Source organism: Hyperolius riggenbachi, chromosome 7, assembly GCF_040937935.1.
Source record: "Hyperolius riggenbachi isolate aHypRig1 chromosome 7, aHypRig1.pri, whole genome shotgun sequence".
NCBI lineage: Eukaryota > Metazoa > Chordata > Amphibia > Anura > Hyperoliidae > Hyperolius > Hyperolius riggenbachi.
Window position 1 is genome coordinate 299854171 of NC_090652.1, and position 25233 is coordinate 299879403.

The 25233-nt window shown below is 46.3% G+C and overlaps 1 protein-coding gene across 4 annotated transcripts in view; it reads right to left on the reverse strand.

Annotated features, from left to right (window-relative positions):
• Window positions 1-25233, reverse strand: part of SLC11A1 (solute carrier family 11 member 1) — a 97154-nt gene that overhangs the window by 37949 nt on the left and 33972 nt on the right. For 2 of the 4 annotated variants that reach the window (XM_068246069.1, XM_068246068.1), the window contains exons 2-3: window positions 10958-11070; window positions 4350-4472 (exon numbers count right to left, since the gene is read on the reverse strand). In XM_068246069.1, the coding sequence (XP_068102170.1) occupies window positions 4350-4421 (72 nt within the window). In that variant the 5' untranslated portion in view covers window positions 4422-4472; window positions 10958-11070. The other 2 variants (XM_068246065.1, XM_068246064.1) reach the window with 2 other exon arrangements.

Genomic DNA, 25233 nt, shown 5'->3' on the forward strand with positions numbered 1-25233 from the left:
CATTTAATATGGCTGCCGTTACCATGCCAACTAGTATAACCAATCCGCCTATCTGCACAGGACAACGAGCGTATGGTTACCATACCAACGCTCGACACTAGGAAGCAGCCGCATGTGAAATCCGGAAGTGACGTCTTCGGAAGTGACGTCACTACTATCGATGCCGGTCTCGCGCTACCTGCCTCGCAGCCGTTTATCTATACAGAAACCGGCACACACGCTAGACAGAGACAGGTATGCACCAGACCCTGCACCTGCCCCGGAACAGGTATACGTAATCCGTACATCAACGCCCTGATGGGCGTGTTTCTAATTCCCCCACAGTACTTAACCTTGTGTCGAACGCGGCCACTTCAGCTCTGACAGGGGCTTTTGCTGGGGGTTATACTGCTGGTGGGGGGCGCACTTGTATATATGTTTTTACTGTAAATATGTACAGCATCTTTTTGAAAAAGCCGTGAGGTGAAACATGTCAGAGATTCATATTACAGCACTTGTACTATAGAGCACGATCCACCTTGTATATACCTCCTCTGTCTAGCTGAATGCATGCACTGCTACCTACTGAGAACTCCATATCTGGGCTATTAGTCCCCTACATTTACGATAGGAGTTTCTTTGGAGTGCATTCTTTCAGTGTCAGTGGGGCCTGATTGTGTAATTTGTATGGAATAGCTACACCATACTCTGAGAGGCGACGCCAGGAGTGTGGGGGATAAGCAAAGACCTCCATATAGAGTAGCTTTCATTGTATAGCTTTATCAGTTACCCCATCTGAGGAAAACACATAACTATGTGATTCCATGTTCATCTATTTTAGAATTTATATTCAACAAGTGACATGCTTGTATGCCTATGTACTTATAGGGCTTGTCCTTACGGACCCAGTGTGTGGTATATTTTTCCCTGGTACTTTTCTCGGCTAGTGTTTGCAGTCCTGACTCAGACAGGAGCTGCCACTTGCATACCTGATGTTTAAAGGATAACTGAAGCGAGAAGATACGGAGGCTGCCATATATATTTCCTAATAGACAATACCAGTTGCCGGGCAGCCTTGCTGATCCTCTGCCTCTAATCATTTTAGCCATAGACCCTGAACAAGCATGCAGCAGATCAGGTGTTTCTGATATTGTCACATCTGACAAGATTAGCCACATGCTTGTTTCTGGTGTTATGCAGACACTACTACAGCCAAATAGACCATCAGGGCTGCCGGGCAAATGGTATTGTTTAAAGGAAATAAATATGGCAGCCTCCGTATGCCTCTTACTTCCGTTCCCCTTTAACCCTTTCAGGCAGAGAAAGAAAAAAAGGAACACAGCATAGTTATTTGTGTGCTAGGCACTGTACATACACATGTCTATCTCATCATGTCACACGTCACCTCGGGTATCCTTTAACAGGAGACACAGTGGTTAGGTTACAAACTACACTAACAAGCTAAAGAATGACTCCGCTGCAATGAATAACCGCATTCTCCAATTCACACTTATTTATGTGTTTATTTTCCTTTGCAGCAATCTGCTTTGAAGACATTTTTAGTTTTCAAATAGATATTTTATATAATACAGAATTGTTTTATCAGAAGTCGCCAACATAATTTTAAGTAAGTTTATACAGTTTGGAAACGGATCAAACAAATTAATTTGATGCATCCATTTCAAAAGTTCATGAATTTGAACAAACTCAGCCTAAAGGTTGCACCTCTTCAGAATTCCCACAGAAAAAAAGAGCGGTACCAAGACACAGACAAGGAACATAAGTGTGGAGAAAGTCCTCCAGCAGTTTTAGGGGACGGCTGGGATGGTCACAAGAGACGACTTTCCATGCTGCAGGATGTATGCCTGGCAGGGCCGGATTTCTGGAAAGGCTCCACAGGCCTGGGCCTTGGGCACTTGCAGCACAAAGGCATAGACAAAGGGAGGGGAGGATTACAGCTGCCCAGAATCCCCCCTCAGACCAGGGCCGGTGCAGTGTCTGGGGACAGGCACAAGTTGAGGCACCAGAATACACAGCTCACAACACTGCCCCTTTCTTTCACTGCTACAGTTGACTTTGGATGGAGCAGCAGCGTGTGTACAGAGCATGGAGCAGCAGTGTGTGTACAGAGCATGGAGCAGCAGCGTGTGTACAGAGCATGGAGCAGCAGCGTGTGTACAGAGCATGGAGCAGCAGCGTGTGTACAGAGCATGGAGCAGCAGTGTGTGTACAGATCATGGAGCAGAAGCATGTGTACAGCGCATGGAGCAGAAGCATGTGTACAGCGCATGGAGCAGCAGGGTGTGCACAGCGCATGGAGCAGCAGGGTGTGCACAGCGCATGGAGCAGCAGGGTGTGTACAGAGCATGGAGCAGCAGTGTGTGTACAGAGCATGGAGCCACAGGGTGTGTACAGAGCATGGAGCAGTAGGGTGTGTACAGAGCATGGAGCAGCAGTGTGTGTACAGAGCATGGAGCAGCAGTGTGTGTACAGAGCATTGAGCAATTGAGCAGCAGCGTGTGTTTACAGAGCATGAAACAGCAGCGTGTGTACAGAGCATGGAGCAGCAGCGTGTTTACAGAAAATGGAGCAGCAGCGTGTGTACAGAGTATGTAGCAGTTTGTGTACAGAGCATGGAGCAACAGTGTGTGTACAGAGCATGGAGCAGCAGCATGTGTACAGTGCATGGAACAGCAGCATGTGTACAGAGCATTGAGAAGCAGTGTGTGTGCACAGAGCATGGAGCAGCAGTGTGTGTACAAAGCATGGAGCAGCAGTGTGTGTACAGAGCATGGAGCAGCAGTGTGTGTACAGAGCATGGAGCAGCAGCGTGTGTACAGAGCATGGAGCCGCAGTGTTTGTACAGAGCATGTAGCAGCAGTGTGTGTACAGAGCATGGAGCAGCAGCATGTGTACAGAGCATGGAGCAGTAGTGAGTGTACAGAGCATGGAGCAGCAGTGAGTGTACAGAGCATGGAGCAGCAGCGTGTGTACAGAGCATAGAGCAGCAGCGTGTGTACAGAGCATGGAGCAGCAGCATGTGTACAGAGCATGGAGCAGCAGTGTGTGTAAAGAGCTTGGAGCAGCAGTGTGTGTACAGAGCATGGAGCAGCAATGTGTGTACAGAGCACTTAACAGCAGCATGTGTACAGAGCATGAAGCAGCAGCGTGTGTACAGAGCATGGAGCAGCAGCGTGTGTACAGAGCATGGAGCAGCAGTGTGTGTACAGAGCATGGAGCAGCAGCGTGTGTACAGAGCATGGAGCAGCTTTGGGGAACTTAGAGTCAGGTATGAGCACAGTCCTTTGCCCTCACTTTCTCCTTCATTACCAATGTTGGCTGTCCTCTATCTATATCCAAACTGCTCCTGATCTATCCCGTTGTCGATCGGGAGCAGATTGGACATTTAGTAAATAATTGTCAGATCCTGTCAGTCGGATGGAAAATTGCATTATGTGTACCCAGCATGATGTCCTGCCATATTATTATGCTTTATTCAGGGCTGGTCCGCCCATGAGGCGGGGTGAAACAAATGCCTCAGGCGGCACTTCTGGCGGACCGGTGTCCATCCGCAGATGTGGGGGGGCCGCCGACCTGGAGGGGGTGGCGGGCAGGAAATGGGTATTGGGCATAGCGGCGGGGAGGGGGGTCGGACCCCCCCCTCCCTCACCTGGGTCCCCCTATCTGCGCTCCACCTCTAGCTTTTAGTCGGTACTGGTAAGAGGTAGCGGGCGGGGATGACTCACCTCTTCCGCGTTCCAGGTGAGTCATCCCCGCCCGCTGACTCTTACTAGTAGCGACTAAAAGCTGGAGGGGGAGCGCAGATAAGGGGACCCAGGCGAGGGAGGGGGGTCTGACCCCCTCCCCGCCACCGTGCCCAATACCCCCTTCCTGCCCGCTACCTGCTCCAGTTCGGCGGCCCCCCACACCCATGGCTTGAGGGGGTGGCAGCGATTTTTTCCAAGTTTGTCTCAGGCGGCAAAAAGTCTAGGGCCGGCCCTGGCTGTATTGTGCATGGCTGAGGGAGACCTTTCAGGAATCTCCCCTTTGAAAATCCTGGGTTTGCTCCTGAAGGGGACGGCTGTACATAGAAGGGGAGTGGCTGAACAGGGAAGACAAGGATATCAATTGAAAAGAAGAACACATGGAAAAGGGTTGCTGCTGCTCATGGAAGAGAGGTCCTGGGTATGGAAAGTACATTAGATGTCTGCACATGCCATGGGGGGGCGCTGCACACGGAGGGGAATCAACAAGAAAGTTGGCCTAGGGGGCGATAAAAGTACAGATGGCTGGCAGAGCTGTGTGTGTAACGTGCTGCCCAGGTATAAATACAATGATTAGATCTCCCCAGGAGGGTCTGTTGTCTTTACCTTGAATCCAGCGATGGCCCCGCACTGCAGATCCGATTCTATATTCCCAGGATCCAGATAGGCGATACTCATCAGGAAGCCGGGTCCTGTGAAAGCCCAGAGCTTGCGGAAGCTGAAACCCGGCTGTAGTGAAAATAAGAGAAATTCATTAGTTGCAAATAAAATGTAAGCATGATATACAGTACATGGGATAGATTATTATTATTTAGTATTTATATAGCGCCAACATCTTACGCAGCGCTGTACAGTATATTGTATTGTCACTAACTGTCCCTCAAAGGAGCTCACAATCTAATCCCTACTATTATCATATGTCTATGTATGTATTATGTAGTGTAATTACTGTAGGCTAGGGCCAATTTAGGGGAGAGCCAATTAACTTATCTGTATATTTTTGGGATGTGGGAGGAAACCGGAGTACCCGGAGGAATCCCACACAGACACGGGGAGAACATACAAACTCCTTGCAGATGGTGCCCTGGCTGGGATTTGAACCTGGGACACAGAGCTGCAAGGCGAGAGTGCTAACCACTACGCCACCGTGCTGCCCAATTATGCTGCCATAATCAGGGCATCTACAGATGTCTGTGTGTGTGGGGAGTGGCATCAACTGGAAATGTATAATCTGCCAATCTGATAGCCCAAGGTCCTTGTGCTGCCACGCATAGCCGGTTCTCTCATGAAGCAAGGTGAAATACTTGCATCAGGAGGCAAAGATTACAGGGGCAGCATGTTTGTACTGTGTTTACACTAATAACATGCAGTCAGAGTAGGAGAAGAAGCAAGAGGAGAGCGAGGTGAAGAGGTCATCATTGGGGAAAAGCAGCTGGTTGTGCTGTGTGATAAGTCTGACAGTGAGTGAGGAGGGGGGAGGCAGGAGAGCATCATTGGGTAAAAGCCGCTTGTTGTGCTGTGTGAGGAGTCTGACAGAGAGTGAGAAGGGGAGAGGCAGGAGAGCAGCATTTTGGAAAAGCAGCTTGTTGTGGTGTGTGAGGAGTCTGACAGTGAGTGAGGAGGGGGGAGGCAGGAGAGCAGCTTTGGGGAACAGCAGCTTGTTGTGGTGTGTGAGGAGTCTGACAGTGAGTGAGGAGGGGGGGAGGCAGGAGAGCATCATTTGGGAAAAGCAGCTTGTTGTGCTGTGTGAGGAGTCTGACAGTGAGTGAGGAGGGGGGAGACAGGAGAGCATCATTGGGGAAAAGCAGCTGGTTGTGCTGTGTGAGGAGTCTGACAGTGAGTGAGGAGGGGGGAGGCAGGGGAGCAGCATTGGGGAAAAGCAGCTTGCTGTGCTGTGTGAGGAGTCTGACAGTGAGTGAGGAGGGGGGAGGCAGGAGAGCATCATTGGGGAAAAGCAGCTTGTTGTGATGTGTGAGGAGTCTGACAGTGAGTGAGGAGGGGGGAGGCAGGAGAGTATCATTGGGGAAAAGCAGCTTGTTGTGGTGTGTGAGGAGTCTGACAGTGAGTGAGGAGGGGGGGAGGCAGGAGAGCATCATTTGGGAAAAGCAGCTTGTTGTGCTGTGTGAGGAGTCTGACAGTGAGTGAGGAGGGGGGAGGCAGGAGAGCAGCATTGGGGAAAAGCAGCTTGTTGTGCTGTGTGAGGAGTCTGACAGTGAGTGAGGAGGGGGGAGGCAGGAGAGCATCATTGGGGAAAAGCAGCTGGTTGTGCTGTGTGAGGAGTCTGAGAGTGAGTGAGGAGGGGGGAGGCAGGAGAGCAGCAGTGTTTCATTTGACTTGCACAGCAGAAGGGAGAAGGTGGCACTGCTGTCCTGACTGAGGAGGAATGGAGGACGGCCGACTAGCTGAGGGTGAGCAGTTTCTTTGCCACAGACATGCAGCCAGACAGCCAGTGTGTTATTTTGTTGAGCTGCAGCATGTCATGTCTGAAATTGTTGCATATACTCCCTTGCAGACCGAGCACATAAAATGAGGCAGAATAAATGGTTGGGCACTGTGCAATCATTCCAAATGGGGGTGGAGGGGTATTCTCACAAGTTTGGTACAAGCAGCAAAAAGTCTATAACCAGCCCTGCTGCCATGCCTCCTCCTACTTTCCTCTATCATGAAACATTTTACAATGTAAAATACATGAAAAGACATAAAGAAAAAGTACATTCTCTCAGAGTAAACTTTGCCATGAATTAATTTTCTCCTATGTTGCGATCACTTACAGTAGAAGTAGTAGAAATCTGACAGAACTGACAGATTTTGGACTCGCCCATCACTTCATGGGGGATTTTCAGTATTTTCCTTATTTTCAAAAGCACTTGGTGAACTAAGTCATACTGTCAGAATAGTGTGCAAACAGGTAGGGATGCTGGCCTGTATCTTTGTATAGATCCTTTCCAGGGAGTGTTTTTGGAAAGAATAAATTAAATACTGAGAACACCACATACACAGGTAGTCTTGAGCAGCGCCCTCTGCACACCATGTTGCAGGGGATGGGGGGCACGGACACAGCAGGGAGACAGCTGGCAAGAGCAGGATCACTAGTGCACGATCCTTACACTCCTCTGCCAGTAACAAAATCTGCTCCACCATCTATTCTGCTCCACTGACTCGCATATAAGCCTAAGGGGTAACTTTTCAGCACATTTCTATGCTGAAAAAATAGGCTTTTTATACGCGAGTATAATACAGTATTTTACTCCGGTAGAAGCATTCTTCTTATTTGTATGTGTTTACATGTATTCTAAGTGTTACTATTTTTCATGACAGTGGTCCTTTAACATGACTTTGCAGCACAGTTAGTCTCTGTTCCAGACTTCTGCGGTCATATGATGACAATGCAACCTCAGGAAAATGCCAGGGTCACACAAGGCCATCAGGATACCCCCCTTCCAAGAGGAGGAGGGGGAGGGGGGTTTATAGATTTAATCCTCAGCTTTAAAGCTATGCCAGTATTTGGAAACGTTTTATATAGATCGGTGAATTAATTTTCTAATAAGTAATCTGGGATTATCTTTTAATCAGTGCAAAGTGAAAATGTGACTTTGCTGGTGGTGGATTCCTCAGCTGTGAAGAAATGTGCCGTACAAATTTCAGAAATGATCATTGGCAGCCAATCAGGAGAGGGCATGAATTCCGCACTCACCCCCTGATCTCAGAGTTTGTTCATAGTGGAGATGGTTTGTGAAAGGCCAATCATTGTAAGTTGAGTCGACGTCAATTTTACATCACATGAAAAGATGGTGATAAGCATATCAAATGAGGCTTCCCTCGACCTAATCACCCTCCGAGATCCAGCGCTGGCAGCCCCCGAACACCGGTGAGTTCAATATTTACCTACCGCGATCCTGCACAGGCGCAGTAGTGGCTTTTCGATCGGGTCCAGGCAGAAATAGCCGACTATGATCAGGTCCGCTCTACTATGAATGTGACTTGCGCCTGTGCAGGAGAGCGGATTAGATCGGGTTCGACTATTTCCCCTGAGCACAATCAGAAAGTAGCTGCGCAGGATCATGGTAGTTGAATATTGCAGGCGCTGCTGCGCTTGTGCCCAGGCCTGGACTTACCTCACAGGAGCCTATAGGCACAGATGTCCTGGCACCTTAGACTTCGCTCTCCATAAACCTACAAACACCCACTGAACCGCACTGCAAGTGTGCTGCCTGTCCCAGCTGTCACTTCTCCCTTACTTCTCTTGCCCGACATAGGTAGTTACAGGTGTCTCTTAGTATTAGTTAGCCAGAAGTACCCACAATATTAAGTAGCTAGAGGTGCCTCCAAATATTAGGTAGCTAGAGCAACCTCAGTATTAAGTAGCTAGAGGTGCCCCCGACTAAAGGGAGATCTCATCAGTGGAATGCAAAGTAAGGCGAGTAACCTCTCATTTACACTCTGCTCAGGACTCTGCATAGGGAAGGAGGCACTCGGGGAGGGGAGTATAGTAAGCCTCCTTTCTAGCAGCAGACGCCTGTAGGCACCTGCCTATAGTGCCTAAATCCGGTCCTGCTTGCATCACAGCCGACATCCTTGTCACTGTATTTTGGGCGGAGCCAGCAATGGATTCCTGAGGCTTAGGAGGAAAGGGGGAGCCTCATCAGGATCCAGAGGCTTCCCCATCCCAAGGTAAGTATCCCGAAGAGGGGTGAGTTTTTTTGTTACAGATTCTCTTTAAATTTTAAAAATCCATATTAATAAGGTATTCATATAAAAAAAAAAAAAAAAGATCAAAAGTTGATTATTGAGCCAAAGGTTTTTCAATCCAACCAACTTTTTCACCATGTGCGATCTTTTTTTTCCACTAAATTGCGGCAATCTAGAACACAAGTGTGTGGTACCTCGAACAACTTCCTCAGAACTTTTAATTAACCGAAAAATTGGAACGATTAAAAAGACTGAAACGTTTGTGATCACCTACAGTGTCACATAATCATCTGCAAAGGGAAACTGGCCTATTTCTTTCAACACTAAACTACACCACACAGGAGTGTAACTAGAAATCACTGGGCCCCCCTGCAAAATTTTGGATGGGGCCTCCTCCCGCGAGGACACAGCACTTGGGGAGGGGTAGCGGGCTTGGGGGCTGGGGGCTGTACACAAGAGCCTGCTGCATACTGAATAGCGACTGTCTACAAATCTTTGTCTCCAAACTTTGTATGATTCCTTATCAGTGGCTGAGCAGATGCAGTCATTAGAACAATTGTGCAGAGAACAGAAAGTTTTTTTCTCTCCTTGCCCTTGTCAGTCTCTCTGGACAGGGAAAAGAAACTTCTCCCCCCCCCACAGGGCCCCCTGTGGCTTCTGGGCCCCCCTGCGGATGCATCCCTTGCAAGGCCTATTGTTACGCCCCTGACACCACAGATATCACCACCAGATATCAGGAAAGCTGCGCTGAGACGCTCTGTATCCTGATATAAACCTATTCGCTTTATATAAACACCTCCTGCGAGATTTGCTTTCTGCCTTAAGCACAGCTTTGTACCTCGCACAGCTGCTATCTGAGGTGTCAGCGAAACTTCACTGAAGAGGAAGTATTCATTTCCCACAGCATGTCATGACCTCCGCTAGCTATAAATATAACTGAAATAACTCTTCCAAACTGACTTCCCGTGGTTCTACCAGAGTGATTAAAGGACAACTGTAGTGAGAAGAATATGGAGGCTGCCAGTTATTTCCTTTTAAACAATACCAGTTGCCCGGCAGCCCTGCTGATCTATTTGGCTGCAGTAGTGTCTGAATAACATCAGGAACAAGCATGCAGATAATCTTGTAAGAGCTGACAATAATCTCAGAAACACCTGATCTGCTGCATGCTTGTTCAGGGGCTATGGCTAAACGTATTAGAGGCAGAAGATCAGCAGGTCAGCCAGGCAACTAGTATTGCTTAAAAGGAAATAAATATGGCAGCCTCCGTTTCCCTCTCACTGCAGTTGTTCTTTAAGAGCTATTCTGCTCTTCTGTAAAGAGGAACAAGATTATAGTTAGCAGATCCAGATCAACCACAAGGCAACTTAGGCGAGTGCCTAGGGCATTGTGAGTGTACATGGGCCTAGATGACCCAAACCCCCACCAAATGTTAACTAAAAAGCATGGTGGCCAAGATAGGTGGGCCAAAGCGTCTATTTTGCCTAAGGCCCAATTTTAATTTAATTTGTTTGTCTCTGATAAATGTGTAAGTGAGAAAACTCTGTATCCGAGCTGCAAGGATCGGCGGGTGTCAGCGGCAATCACTCACTCACCCATGCGCCTGTAAACGTTTAGAGGTTGAAACTCCGCCCCCTCCATCAACAAGACTGTCATGGCCATTTCAAACTTCAAAGTCTTCTGAAGTTGTGACCTCCCCCATTTGCACCTATTAAGTCACAGCAGTCGCTAGGAGTGGGCCATGATGACACAGGTGGGAGTGGCCACATTTTTGGAAGACTTCAGAAAAAAATGCACTGGCAGTTTTGCCTATGGAGGGGGCGGAGTTTCAGACCTCATGATTTAGGCCTCTTGCACACTGCCAGCGATTCCGATTCAGATTCCGCTTTTTAATCAGTTTTTACATCCGATTCCGATTCCGATTTGCAGTTTGCTCCCTGCACACTGCAAATCGGAATCTGAATCGGATGTAAAAACAGATTAAAAAGCGGAATCTGAATCGGAAACGCTTGCAGTGTGCAAGAGGCCTTACAGCGAGTGGGTGAGTTATTGCTGCTGACTTTTGGAAATCGTTGCAGAATTAAAGTCAATGAGAACAAAATAAAATAATCAGCTAAATACTTACCTAAGGAGAGAGGCTCTGGGTCCTATAGACTCTATAGGACCCAGAGCCTCCCCTCTCCTTAGGTGAGTATCTGGCTGATTTTTATGTTTTTTTTAAGTTCCCATTGACTTTGATAGAGAGCCCTACATTACCTTGGTACCCGCCAGAGAACGCTGTGTTATGCTTGGGTCGCATTGTACCAGAATGGCAGCAACAAAAAAATTTGCCTATGGGGCCCAATGATTTCTAGCTACGACTCTGCCCTTAGGTTAGATTGGCTGGACTGGGGCTTTCTAAACATGGTAGAAGGACAAGGAAAGGGCTTCTGCCTACTTGTACTGAGTGACCTGGAGGTTGTTGAGAGATTGGCTGTATTGTTATTTGGTGATAGGCTACTGATAGAAGCTGGCCATATACTTACTGTATGTGTGATAGGAACAGGGATCCGCTCATCCAGGTAAGTACTGCCTTTGTCATTGTCATTGTCCTCTTTGGGAATGGCTCCATATCCTCGACTTCTTGGAGTATAACCGTCTAATAAAAACAACCAAAATCTCATTACCAAAGGACTCTGCTTTAGGAGAGTCTGATTACAGTAACAGCCAGCAAGGGAGGAATATCATTGCAGCCCTAATGCATTGCACACCGATACGTACAGCCATAACTATACAGTGACATACCTCTCAACTTTTTGAGATAAGAAAGAGGGACACTATAAGACACACCCCTGCCACACCCCTGATCACGCCCCCACCACACCTCTAGTCACTGATACTAGAAAGAATTCAGAAGCTAAAGGCGAAGTGTTAAAATTCAGACCACTGGTCCTCTCTATCATCATCAGTTTGCCTTCATTTTAACGTTTAAAATAAGAAATACAGAATATCAATTTAAATTATAGAAATAACAGAGTCTGTTAAACACATTTGTCAGTAGAAAAATACATATGTTTACACAGATCTGTACATCAGTCCTGAAAGAGGGACGAATGAGGAAGAAAGAGGGAAGAGGGATTGGGTTTCCATAGACTCTAGAGTATACATGTCAAACTCCGGCCCGCGGGCCAGATCTGGCCCTCAGAGACATTAAATTTGGCCCTCAAGTGGTTTCCCCACTTTGCATTATGTTTGGCCCACTCTAGACCACCAGAGAAGCTATATTGGAGGTGAAGCCCTATAACACCAGGGAAGCCATATGGGGGAGGTAGAGGGAAAGCACTAAACACTAGGGAATTGTAGGGGAGGGAGGAGGGCCATTAGACACCAGGGAACTGTATAGGGGAAGGATGACCACTAGACACCAGGGAACTGTATAGGGTTCGGAGGGGGGGGCCATTAGACACCAGGGAACTTTATAAGGGAGGAAGTTGGCCAGTAGACATTGAGGTTGGCCCACGACTAGGTCCCAGTGTACAATTTTGGCCCATGCTGTATTTGAGTTTGACACCCCTGTCATAGAGGGACTGTCCCTCTGAAAAAACGGAAAATTGTTACTTACCTCTCGGTAATTTTCCTTTCCTGATGCTTACATGTGATCACACATGGGGTAGAGTGGGCGGGGCTTATACCCATGTAGAAGCATAGGGAAAAGGACAGTTGGGAGCCATGCAGTTATCTGTTTGCCCCCAAAGTGCGTCAGAAATTAACTGCCTTTTTTCTAGGTTGATATTATTATTATTGATTTATAAAGTGTCAACATATTCCGTGGTGCTGTACAGAGTAAGAAACAAACATGGGGTACATAATAATACAGACAATGGTGCACACCAAATATAGTCACTGGTACACAATACAGAATTGCTACACTTAATAATTACAGTATCAAATGTAATACCATGAACAAAACAGTAGTACTGGTCTAAGCCCTATCCCATAGAGCCGTATCAATACCTGCCATGCACTGATGAGGATCAGATAGTCTGAAACTGAGTTTCGGCAAAAAAACGTGCTGGAAATTTGGGAGCACCATGCGCCGCCATAGGCTGTGATATGAATTACGGGTATAGCGGCGCTCAGACAGTAATCTGTGCACCATCAAAAGACGGCACCCAAATTACGATAAAAACAGCGTAATTCAACCGCCAGCAAGAGCTGGAAGACGAATTACATCTTACCCCAGAGTCCATGGTGGCCTGGAGGAGAATATTATTTAGTGCCACCGGGACTTCTGCAGGAGCAGCATGAGCCGTTTTTCGGCTTTGCCCTGCGTCCGAATTTCCTGGCACCTTAATTACATGTACACAGGCTGTCTGCATGTTGGGTTGATGTGGCTTTGTAAAATGTACAGTATAAGCTATAAACACTTCAGGACGAGAGCAATTATCACATATCAGCGCTGCTCCCATTCATTCACCAATAACTTTATTACTGCTTATCACACCTAAACGATCTATGTACTGTTTTTTTCAGGACAACTTAGACTTTTAGTGAATAATATTTTTTTTTTAGTAATTACCTTATTTTCTATGCACTTTAAAGGGAAAATAAGGGGGAGAAAATACTATTTCTCCATTTACATCCATTATAGCTTTACAATAAACAGCGCTAACTATAAGTTAAACCCACAAATTGTATTTTCTCATCCATCCTGGTTATTACAACATTTATATTATGTTCCTAGCACAAAGTATGGTGACAATATTGTATTTAGAAATAAAGGTGTCTTTTTTTCTGTTTTGTGTTTTTTGCTTTCTCATTGTACACTATCGATGATTACAAAACCTTATTTGCAAAAATAACAGTAATATACCCTCATGGCATACATATTTAAAATGCCAAGTTCCTAAGGTAACAATATAGTTATTTTCTTTTATATTTTTTCACTTTGTTTTCACTTTACTAGTCTTGGTTTTGATACAGAATATACAGAATGTTTAATGCTTTTGATTCAGTTTGTTACTAAAAAGAATTGAGAAGACATAACCATTAACCCTAAAACACCCTAAAATCTATTCTACTACTTATCACATTTAAAATGTTACCCCATATGTCTTGTGTAGCTATACTAATACTTTCCAAAGTTTGATTATAATTTTGAAAATTAATTTTTAAGTTGGATTGACCCTTTTCTCATGTGATATAGGTCCATGCTTTAAAACACACCAAAATGTATTCTACAACTCGCCCCGGATAAAATGATACCACATGTGCCTAATTTAGTAACAAACTGGTGTTGCACTCTCCACAATTACACTGGACGTGTATACTCGTCCAGTTAGGTTGAAGTGGATAAAGCTTGCTTTACAACAGCGGTTCTGGATGTGAGCCCTGCTTTCTGTAGTATAAAGAGATAATTTGCTTATTCAGTAGTGATGCATTGTGGGAAACCACAGTTGCTCACTTAAAGCTGAATTTCTGCAATTACCTTCTGTGTTAAAGGAATACTGTAGGGGGGTCAGGGGAAAAAGAGTTGAACTAACCCAGGGCTTCTAATGGTCCCCTGCAGACATCCTGTGCCCGCGCAGCCACTCACCGATGCTCCAGCCCCGCCTCACTTCTGGAATTTCCGACTTCAAAGTTGGAAAATCACTGCGCCTGCATTGCCGTGTCCTCGCTCCCGCTGACATCACCAGGGGCGTACTGCGCAGGCACAGACCGTACTGAGCCTGCACAATAGAAAGTCGACAGGTTTTGGCGGTTTTAATCACCGCTAGTGATCACGGCTAAATCCGTGATCACGAGCCGAATTTGGACCACGATCATGAGTGCATTCGGAACTGAATGATTTGTTGCAAATTTTTTTGTTTTGCTTTTAAGAATCAATACATAACAAAGTGAGAAATTAAAAAATAGAATATACTGTAGATCAAGAAATGATTGTTATTCGCCATGTAATTTGTTCATATTGTTTGATCCCCAATCAGCCTGCAGGTCATCATCTTTTTTACTGGGAGACATGAAAAAAACAGACAGCTCCAACTGCCATTATCTGTAACCACACCCCCTAACAATGCGATAGGCTAAAGTTTTTTTTTTTTTTTATAGATATACATATGCACAGAGGGAGATATTGCTTGCTTGGCAGTTGGAAATAGTGCAACAAGGTTCACCGACAGGAAACTGTCAGGACCATGGTCATGACATCACACTGTGGGAGGGGTTTCACCACAATATCAGCCATACAGACCCCCCTGATGATCTATTAGAGAAAAGGTAAAGATTTCTCATGGGAAAGGGGGTATCAGCTACTGACTGGGATGATGTTCCATCCTGGGTTAGAGTTCCTCTTTAAGAATCTGCCTAACTAACCACAAACACACACCATACACCGTTTACACAGCATCGAAAGAACTAGGCAAGTCGAGTCATTCAGTGATTAACACATTGAGAATATAACCTACAAGGAAGCATGCATCATTTTCTCAGTTCTACAAGACTGAGGCTTCTTCATACAGAACGCAGGAAGGAAGTGAATGCACCGCCTGTCAGCTGCTCCTGTGCACCGGCAGAGCACCCTATAGCGATTGGCGTGGTAACAGATAGTCAGCCGGTGTATGGAGTCACATCTCAGTCTAGCTGTGCTCTGATGTGACGTGTCATGTGATGCTTGCAAAATCAGTGAGACTCCCAGGAAAAGTCAAGCAGTCATGGTATGCGGAGTCATCATAACCGCAAAGAAATAGACGTGTCACCACAAGAAACATTGTTCATACCCAACAATACTGCATGTGATTGAAGTTACCGCTCTTATTATTATTTTAGTGGGGTTCCGTATAGGAGCTAATTTCTACTAGGATACTTTTTTTTCCTGTTCTTTTTGATCAGTGGTGGCTCCAGATTTTTTTTAGGGGGGAGGGGCACAAAGAGGGCACAATGGCTGGCTGTTGGGGTCCATTTGGGTGATCAAAATCAACGTTTGTATGGCAAACTAGTTCAGCAATGGTGGGAATCAAACTCAGAGGCTTTTGAGCAGAGCAGATTGTCCAAATGGTGGTGCTGTTATTGAAGAAAAAGTTACCTACTTGGCTAGTTTGCTGGTATGCTTTAATCCTTACTTTCTAGCAAGCTGCTCCTGTGTGGACAGATCACAGACAAACCATTCCAGCTCCCAGCCTGTGTCTCACTTTACAAACAAGGGGAGGGGGAAGGAGGGAGAGAAACACTGTGGGTGTAATTCCTTAGCTTCATAGCTAAGCATTGCTGCAGACTACAGCTTGTATTTTACAGACAGGAATTCTTGAATCAGGACGGCGATGCGTCCTGTGCCGCCTCTGATAGGCTTCAGAGGCCAGGCATGTTTAGCGTTAGCGATTAGCGTTAGCGTTTCTGTAATGTAAAGTATATAAACACTGGCGTAATCGCTCATCAAAACGTGCACAGAGCGATTTTGCTACCGTTTTGAAGTTACTACACACTGTAACAAAATTAAAATTAATTGAAAGGACCAATCAGAATTAAAACGCTAATCGCTACACAACCGCTGGCAAATTGAGTACACTTTTTAAAATCGCTCCTGAAAACGTTAATGAAATCGCTAACAAAACGCTCACAGAAAACGCTAGTGATTGCAATTAGCAATAGCGTTTTGTAGTGGGTTCCAGGCCTAACATGACCCCAGGGAGAAAAATGTCTAAGTGGGCAGAATTTTTACATTGTTCATTTGGGGGTGTACTCACTTTTGTTGTCAGTGGGTTAGACATTAGCGGCTGTGTGTTGAGTTATTTTGATGAGACAGCAAATGTACACTGTTATACAAGCTGTACACTGACTACTTTATGTTTTATCTATGTCTCATATCTTCAGTGTTGTCCCATGTAAAGGGTAAAATATTTACAGAAATGTGAAGTAAAGCGGTGTTTCAGAGTTTACGGGGTCATGGGGAGGATGTTCCCTATCTCAGCGAAATCTCTTCTGACTCAGAAATTCCATGATGATCTCACAGCGTAAATGGTGGATTAATTAACCAGCATGTCACATAAAACATACATAAATATACTGTACATATGCCTGAAAGCACACAGATGCCCAGAGAATACAATAAAAACTCTGGACCGACCGGTTTCGTTTTTTTTAGGTATGACATTTATATAGTTATGAATGAAAGTGTCATTGCTGAACAGAACCATCAGTTCAGCCTGCAGTGTATTGTCCGTAAAAAGTAGTTAAGATAAGCTTTAGTTTTTAGCCAGAATAGTTATGTAAACAGTGATTCACACAACTATTGACACAATAATGTATATATAACAAGTATACAGACTATAATAGCCATCTCAGGGTCAGGGCCAGTTCTAACGAAAACAGGGTCCCCCCTGAACCACACCCTCTTATCATAAAACAGTATAAGGTGCTGAGCGTCATCCCCCCCCCGCCCCCCTTCCAAGATAGCAGCATTAGGAGGCCCCATCCCCCCTCCAGACAGTATGGGCTGACTGACGGTCCCAAAGGTCTCCCCAATTGATCGTGGTACCCGTGCAGAGGAGAATCATCCACAAGGCAACCTAGGCTTCTGCCTAGGGCCTAATCTGTGTAAGGGGCCCAGCTGCCACCTCCTCTGGCCCTTTTCAATCTCAGATTACCAAAAGGACCATAAATGGAGTCCAAGCTACTACCTAGCCTACGACCCTATTTCATCTTACTCCATCTCTGCACCCAGGACCCCTGTAGAGTACTCAGCTGTCTGGATAGTGCGCTCCTCCATAAGTCTGTGTCTTTCTGTCTTCATCCTCTTAAGCATCTCTTGTCCATGGCCTAGCACCAGGGCCGGATTTAAGCCAAGGCCACCTAGGCCATGGCCTAGGGCACCATGGGAGCAAGGGCACCAAAGCAGCAGGCAAAACTGATGCAACATATGTAAGCTTGCAAATGCTGCAATGTAGGGAGATCAGTCGAGCGTCTGACCGCGGTACTCTGCTGCCAGCCCCCTGTGCAGCAGCCACCTTGCTCTCTGTGCACATTTGCATTGTGGCCGGCAGCTATGGACTTGGGCAGCATTGGAGATGGAAAGGAAGAGGAAGCTTCTGCACTGGAGACGAGCGGAGAAATGAGTGACACTGATGGCTTCTGCGGTGTGAAGTTGAGCTGTCTACCTATACTGAAGGGGGGTGTGAAAAGGAGGGATTAAGGGAGTCATCTGGATACCTTTACTGGAGGGAAAAGGGGGAGGGGTCATCTTGCTAGCTATACTGGGGTGGGGGTCATCAGGCTACCTATACGGGGGGAGGTGTCATCAGGCTACCTATACGGGGGGGGGGCTACAGGAAAGTGGGGAGGGGTCATCTAGCTACCTATACTGGAGGGAAGGGGGAGGGGTCATCTCACTACCTATACTGAAGGGGCGGGGTGGCTGGTGACAGCGGCCTTAGGCGGAGAAGAGTACAAATCCGTCCCTGCCTGGCACCATATTACGTGAGTACGCAGTGGCGTAGCTAAGGAGCTGTGGGCCACGGTGGAAGTTTTACATGGGGCCCCCTCAAGCACTCTATACAGAACAATTGATAGGGCGCACCAAAACCTGCCAATGGCAACTACAGTGTCAGAGGTTCCAGAAGGGGAGGGGGAACCGTGTGTTAATCATTATTATCATTCAAAGCATCTATAGAAGTGAATATTACCAGCACAGGACCAATAGAGAGCTAATACTGTGATAGAGGGTGGACCCTTTGGGGCCCCGATGCGGTCGCTACCTCTGCACCCCCTATTGCTATGCCCCTGTGAGTACGCATATGCGAACAGGTCATAGAGAAGAGGTAGCCCAGGACACAGCAGGTAGCGTGCTTGTTTAATAGATGAGTTCACACCATCAATGGGGTGGGAGACCTGGGGTGCCATCAGCTGGCTCTGGGGCCCTAGGCAATTGCCCAGTTTTCCTCATGAAAGGGCCAGCCCTATCTGGTTTATAGGCTGGCCTAAAGCCTGGTAAACGCCTACAATTTTTATTGCCTAATCACTGACCAGTTTTACCACCTTCATGCAGTAGGAGGGTTTGCATACACAATCTGCTCATAGTAGTCAAAATCTGCTGACCCTCATATGGTACCACATGTAGGTGGTAAAATTGGCCAATCAAAAATGAAGGTGTGTACCACCAGGCTTAAGGACAAAATCTTTTTAGAACCGGCTGAGGAATGGAAATCAGCCCAGGAGCCTATAGCCTGGTACACACTTTCAATTATGATTGGCAAATCACTGACCAATTTTACCAGCTCCATATAGAATGAGGTTTCAAGAGATATTGGATACCATGAGCAGATTGTGTAAATACTCATACTACAGTGAGGTGGTAGAATCAGTCAGTGATTGGCCAATCATAATTGAAAGTGTGTACCAGGCGTATTATACAGCACCGCTCCACCGCAGACTAAGGCAAGGATCACACATATTAGAAAACGCATGCAAAAATGTACATGGTGATACATAAAAAACTGCGTTGGTATGTTTTAACCACTTGAGGACCCACCCTTTACCCCCCCCCCCCTTAAGGACCAGCGCTGTTTTAGCTGATCTGTGCTGGGTGGGCTCTACAGCCCCCAGCACAGATCAGGGTGCAGGCAGAGCGACCAGATCGCCCCCCTTTTTTCCCCACTAGGGGGATGATGTGCTGGGGGGGTCTGATCGCTCCTGCCTGATCGGTGTTGCGGGGGGGCACCTCAAAGCCCCCCTCCGCGGCGAGATCCCCCTCCTCCCTCTCCTCCCTGTCCCCCCTGGTGATCCGGGCTGCACAGGACGCTATCCGTCCTGTGCAGCCAGTGACAGGCTGTCCCCTGTCACATGGCGGCGATCCCCGGCCGCTGATTGGCCGGGGATCGCCGATCTGCCTTACGGCGCTGCTGCGCAGCAGCGCCGTACAATGTAAACAAAGCGGATTATTTCCGCTTGTGTTTACATTTAGCCTGCGAGCCGCGATCGGCGGCCCGCAGGCTATTCACGGAGCCCCCCGCCGTGAATTGACAGGAAGCAGCCGCTCGCGCGAGCGGCTGCTTCCTGATTAATTAGCCTGCAGCCGGCGACGCAGAACTGCGTCGCTGGTCCTGCAGCTGCCACTTTGCCGACGCGCGGTATGAGTGTGCGGTCGGCAAGTGGTTAAGGTGCATTTTTAAAATGCACAAGTTCATTCTTTCTGCGTTCTGCACGCAATGCTTCCTATGGTGAAAAAAATGCATGCGTATTTCCCCAAATAAGGTAAAAACTAATTTGAAAGTGATTTATTTTTACTTGTTAAATAAAAAAGAATATTGCTAAAAAAAATGTAAATAGAAATACATTAAAAAACGCATAAAAACGCACAAGAAAAAACACAAACACACGTAAAAATACAAAAACGTCCATAGCAGAAAACTGACTTTTTTGCATGGACAAGGGTGACCTTAGCCGCCCTAAAGCAAGACTAATGAGATAATTTGGCGATTTTTGACACATGTGACCTCAGATTGTGAGATCGGTCCTCTCAGCCCCGCGCCCGCCGGTGATGATCTCTGGAGTCGCCAGTCATTCTGGAATGTCCGGTGTTTTGCAATCTGATTATTCAACTGAAGATGACATCAGGAAGTTTTGTATTCCGGGCACCAAGTTTGTAATACCTCTCCGCCTGCTGTGCCCCTCGCCCCTTGCCAAGATCACTTCACAGCCTAACCACACTTTTCATTTCATTATCTTGGCACATCTCCCTCCTGTTTTTCAAAAGAACACACACCCAATCTTGTCTGGCCAAATGTAGCATGAGAGCTACAGACTCTGTACAAACCACACAGCCCTATTGATGTGATTTTAGCTGGAGGGCCACTTTAAAGAGGAACTTTAACCAAGGATTGAACTTTATCCCAGTCAGTAGCTGATACCCCCTTTCCCTGAAGAAATCTTTACCTTTTCTCTAATAGATCATGGGGGGGGGGGGGGGGGGGAAGGTCTGTGTGGCTGATATTGTGGTGAAACCACTCCTACAGTGTGATGTCATGACCATGGTCCTGACAGTTTTGCATGGCTGTGAGCCTCGTTGCACTGTGGGAAATAACATCTTTTTCCAACTGACAAGCAAGCAGCATCTCCCTCTGTGCATAGAACTCAGGGGCTGGGTTCACATATGACATAGCGTGAAAGGCTGCGTTTTATGTCATGGTTTATGTTAATTTTGTGGACTTTTATTCAGCGTTTTTAACGCATTATTGGTGCATTTGCGATACGTTTTTCATGTGTTTTGCGTGCGTTTTATTGCATTTGCGGTTCACATATACAAAACGCATATGCATTCTGTATGCTTTTTCATTTGTGTTTTATACAAATCACTAGGAAGACAACAGGAAGCAAAAATGCATCACTAAACAAGTTTTAAGCAAAAATGCATAGAAAAACGCATGGAAAACGAATGAAAAATGCATGCTATTGCGTTCCCATTGACTTTCATTATGTGCGTTTTGGCAGCCATCCTGCATAAAATGCAACAGAACCAGCGTTTTCGAAAACGCATACTGTAAACCGCATAGAAAACGCATATACGCCTTTTATTTGCGTTTTTTCCTGCGGCCCATATACTTTCGTTAGCGGCAAAAACGCAGCGTTTTATGCAATCCTAGCATTTCTGCTATGTGTGCACCCAGCCTCAGTAACAAACATTCCGTACAGATCACCTGGCAGGACTAAAGAGGTCATCCCCAGTGATATATTTCAGAATGTAAATCAGGGAGAGGAAAGATTTTACAATGGGCAACATTGTAGGAAAAAAAAAGAAAAACAACTACATTTTATTCATTATGTTATTTTCACTACAGTTCCTCTTTAACAAACGCCCATCACCTGAACCAATCAGAATGAGCCCGAAATGAACTAATCCAAAGCCTGAGGAAATGAAAACTGCAGATGAATTGGATTGCCAATCGTAATTGAAGAAGAAGCACCAAGTAAGTAGTGGGTAATGTATGCAGTTCAGTGTCCCTTTAAAGTCAATGTCAAGTGCAAATTAAAAAATAAAAACAGCATGCGTGAGCGCGCAAGCTCTGCTAATGGGTGACAGCGCTGGAACGAGGGGACCAGGAGAGGAACTGAAAGGCTCTATAGGACACAGAGCCTCCCCCTTCCTTAGTTAAGTATTTTTTTATTTATTTAACCTCCTCGGCGGTAACGCTGAGCTACAGTCGGGGCAGAAAACCACAGCTCAGAGCGGTAACCCCGACCTACACTCGGGTTAGCCGCCGGAGGCTCTGTGCAGAGCAATGCGTGCAGCGGGCGTTTGAACTCACCTCCCGGGGGATCCCGACGTCGGCCGCCATTCTTCTTCCTCTCCTCCGAGGCTCTGTTTCGCGGTCGGTCTGTCATGACGACAGCCGGCAATCTCACTATAGGGTTACAGCGCCACTCGGAGGATGGAGGGAAAACTGCAACGCAAAAGCCCAGGGAGGTCGAGGCTGCCGCAGACTCTCTCGTGGTATGATTGTTTCATGCTTTTAGGGTCTATAAGCTCATGAAAAAATTGTACTGTTTTTAGACCCTAAAATCAGAAGGAATAATACTGCAATGGAGGTTAAATTGTCTTCAGGTTTGCTTTCATTTACGACTTGGGTGGTCTTTAAACTCCTGTAACTCCTAACCGCTGTAGGACCGAATGCCAGAGACAGGAAACTGTTGTGCGTGACACGGTTTGTCCAGGTAACCTTTGTGTTGTGTGTACATAATGCGAGTTGTGCTATTTGTTCAGAGCCGTTACATAGTTTGCCTAAAGGGAACCTAAACTGAGAAGTATATGGATTTTTCCTTTTAAAATAATACCAGTTGCCCGACTCTCCTGCTGATCCTGAGTCTCTAATACCTGTACGTTTAGCCACAGCCCCTGAACAAGCATGCAGATCAGGTGCTCTGATTGAAGTCAGGCTGGATTAGTTGCATGCTTGTTTCAGGTGTGTGATTCAGCCACTACTGCAGCAAAGAGATCAGCAGGACTGCCAGGCAACTGGTATTGTTTAAAAGGAAACATCCATATCACTCTCAGTTTAGGTGCACTTTAAACGTTTGTAAAACGTGTGTGTGTGCACATACATTTTACTGTTCTTTCATGATGTGCCTTTGGGCCTGTTCAGACTATGTGCGTTCCTAGCCGTTTTTCCAGAATGCGGACAAGCAGACTTTCCGCATAGAAACGGCTACTAATGTTTTCTAATTGCCTCGTTCACATGTATGCGTTTAAGACGCATACGTTTCTCATCCGCATTGCTGCACGCAGTTCACGCATAGAAGCGGACGCAATGAAAGTCTATGGACGCGTACCAAAAACGCGTACTATTGCGTTTTTAGCGTACGTTTCCCTCTGCGGTTCCCATAATTCTTTTTTTTTTCCTGGGTCACATGTGTGTGCAAAACGCAATAGAAAACGCATTTGAATGCAAGAAAAACGCATGCGTTTTTCAACTTGCGTTTCTTTGAATTTATACGCGTTTTACAAACGCTGACAGTCTCAACAGGCCCTCACAGAGAGATAACTCCTGAGTTGACAGATAAGGAGTGATCAGGGGCATAACAATAGACCCTGCAAGGGATGCAACTGCAGGGGGGGCCAGAAGCTGAAGGGGGCCCCGTCCTCAGAGACATATAACTAAGGGCACGGAGAAAAAAACATTCTGCTCTCTGCACACTTGTTCTACTTACTGCTCAGCCACTGATGAGGAATCTGCTCAGCCACTGATGAGGAATCCTACAAAGTTTTGCAGACAATGGTTTGTAGACAGTCCCTATTCAGAGTACAGCAGGCTCTTGTGTACAGCGCCCAGCCCCCAACCTCTCTACCCTTCCCCAAGTGCTGTGTGCAGTAGTGATGCTGGAGGAGTCTGCAGAGCCAGTTCTGCTCCATCAGAGGAGGACAGAGTGAGTGTAATAAGCTGAGGCTGGGCGCACACTCATTGCCCACCCAAGCACCGGGAAAGGAAAAAAAAACGCCTCAAAAAAAGGCCAACGCGGACGGACACGCGAACGGAACGCAATGTGAACGAGGCCTTAATGATTACTACTATTCAAAGCATCTATAAAAGTGAATATTATCAGCACAGGACCAATTTAGGGTGGGCCCAACGGGGCCCCTCTAGCCCAAGGGCCCCAGTGCGGTCACTACCTCTGCACCCCCTACTGCTATGCCACTGCTTGGTTGGTTTGAGGGTCCATATCAATAGAGTACTTGGGGCTCCATTTAAAACTCACACTGGGGCCCCAAGCTCCTCAGTTACTGTCAAAGAGGGATCGATTCCTACCACACACAGCCATTCTAAAATCTAATAAAAATAAATTGAATGACAGTGTTGCACTGTATGAAGCATGTCGATCAGCTACCACTACTAACCCACCCACAGCCCATGGAGAATTCCATTTGATCCAATCAATAATTACAATTGATCCAATCTGTAAACAACAGTTGAAATCACAATCGATCTGACATTTTTTGCAATATATTCACTATTTGCCCCCGCGTTACGCTTCTCCGCTGCGCAATGCAATGTGGTGCTTTAGAGGTAGCAAAATCACTGCAATCCTGACGCAAAGTCTGTATCGCATTACCGCACGATCCGTGCCTGCCACACACATGCAAGTCAATGGGGGATGCAAAGGAGCGCTGTGTGACGCGGTGCGCATGTGCACACCTACGGTAATCCTGGTGACATACTTCCTGCTCAGCAGGAAGCACGTCACTAGCCGGGGGCGGGCCTATGCATATGACCCTGTCACTGATGCTGGGTCATATGAAGCCTAATTTCTGCAGTGTGATGCATGCAACCGACCGTTAGCCTGGTACACACTTTCAATTATGATTTGCCAATCTATGATCAATTTTACCACCTCCATGTAGTAGGAAGGTTTACCTACAGGGGTTGGACAAAAAAATGGAAACACCTAACATTTTGGCATCGTAATCTTTGAACATGTTTTAAGCAATCCAAACTTGACATCATTTTTTTTGTTTATTATTTTTGTTATTTGATATGTTTAATTAAAATAATTGTTTTTTTTTTACAGATATTTAAACCAAAGTTGGTTATTATCATTTATAAAAATGGCAGATCTCTCAGACTTTCAAAGAGGCCAAATTGTTGGCGCTCGTATGGCAGGCGCTACTGTAACAGAAACTGCCTGGATGCTTGGCATTTCAAGAGATATGGTCTCAAAAGTAATGACTGCCTTTGAAAGAGAAGGAAAAACGTCCTCAGCAAAGCACAGTTGTGGCTGAAAGTCGAAGTTGTCTGAGAGAGAGACTGTCGGACTCTAAATCAGATTGTTAGAAAAGCTTGCAAGACCACGGCTCCTAAAATCACTGCAGAGCTGAATGAACACCTACAGAACCCAGTTCCCACAAAAACTTTTCGTCGGGAGCTGCACAAATCTGGATTCCACGGAAGAACTGCAATTAGAAAACCTCTGCTCTCAAAGACAAATGTTTCAAAGTGTTTAGAGTGGTGTAGAAACTACCAGAATTGGTCCCTCGAGCAGTGGAAAAATGTTATTTTCTCTGACGAATCATCGTTTACCTTATTTCTAACCTTCAGCCGAGTGTACGTTTGGAGACAGCTGAAAGAAGCATTTCATCCAGACTGCCTTCTCCCAACCGTAAAACATGGCGGGGATTCTGTGATGAATCATGATCCGGGGTGCTATTTCTTGGAAATCCACCGGGCCAATGATTTCCCTTCATGGAAGAATTAACAGCCGAGACTATTTAGGAATTTTGGCCGACCAAGTTCATCCTATGGTTCAAGAACTGTTTCCGAAGGGGAATGCCATCTTTCAAGATGAT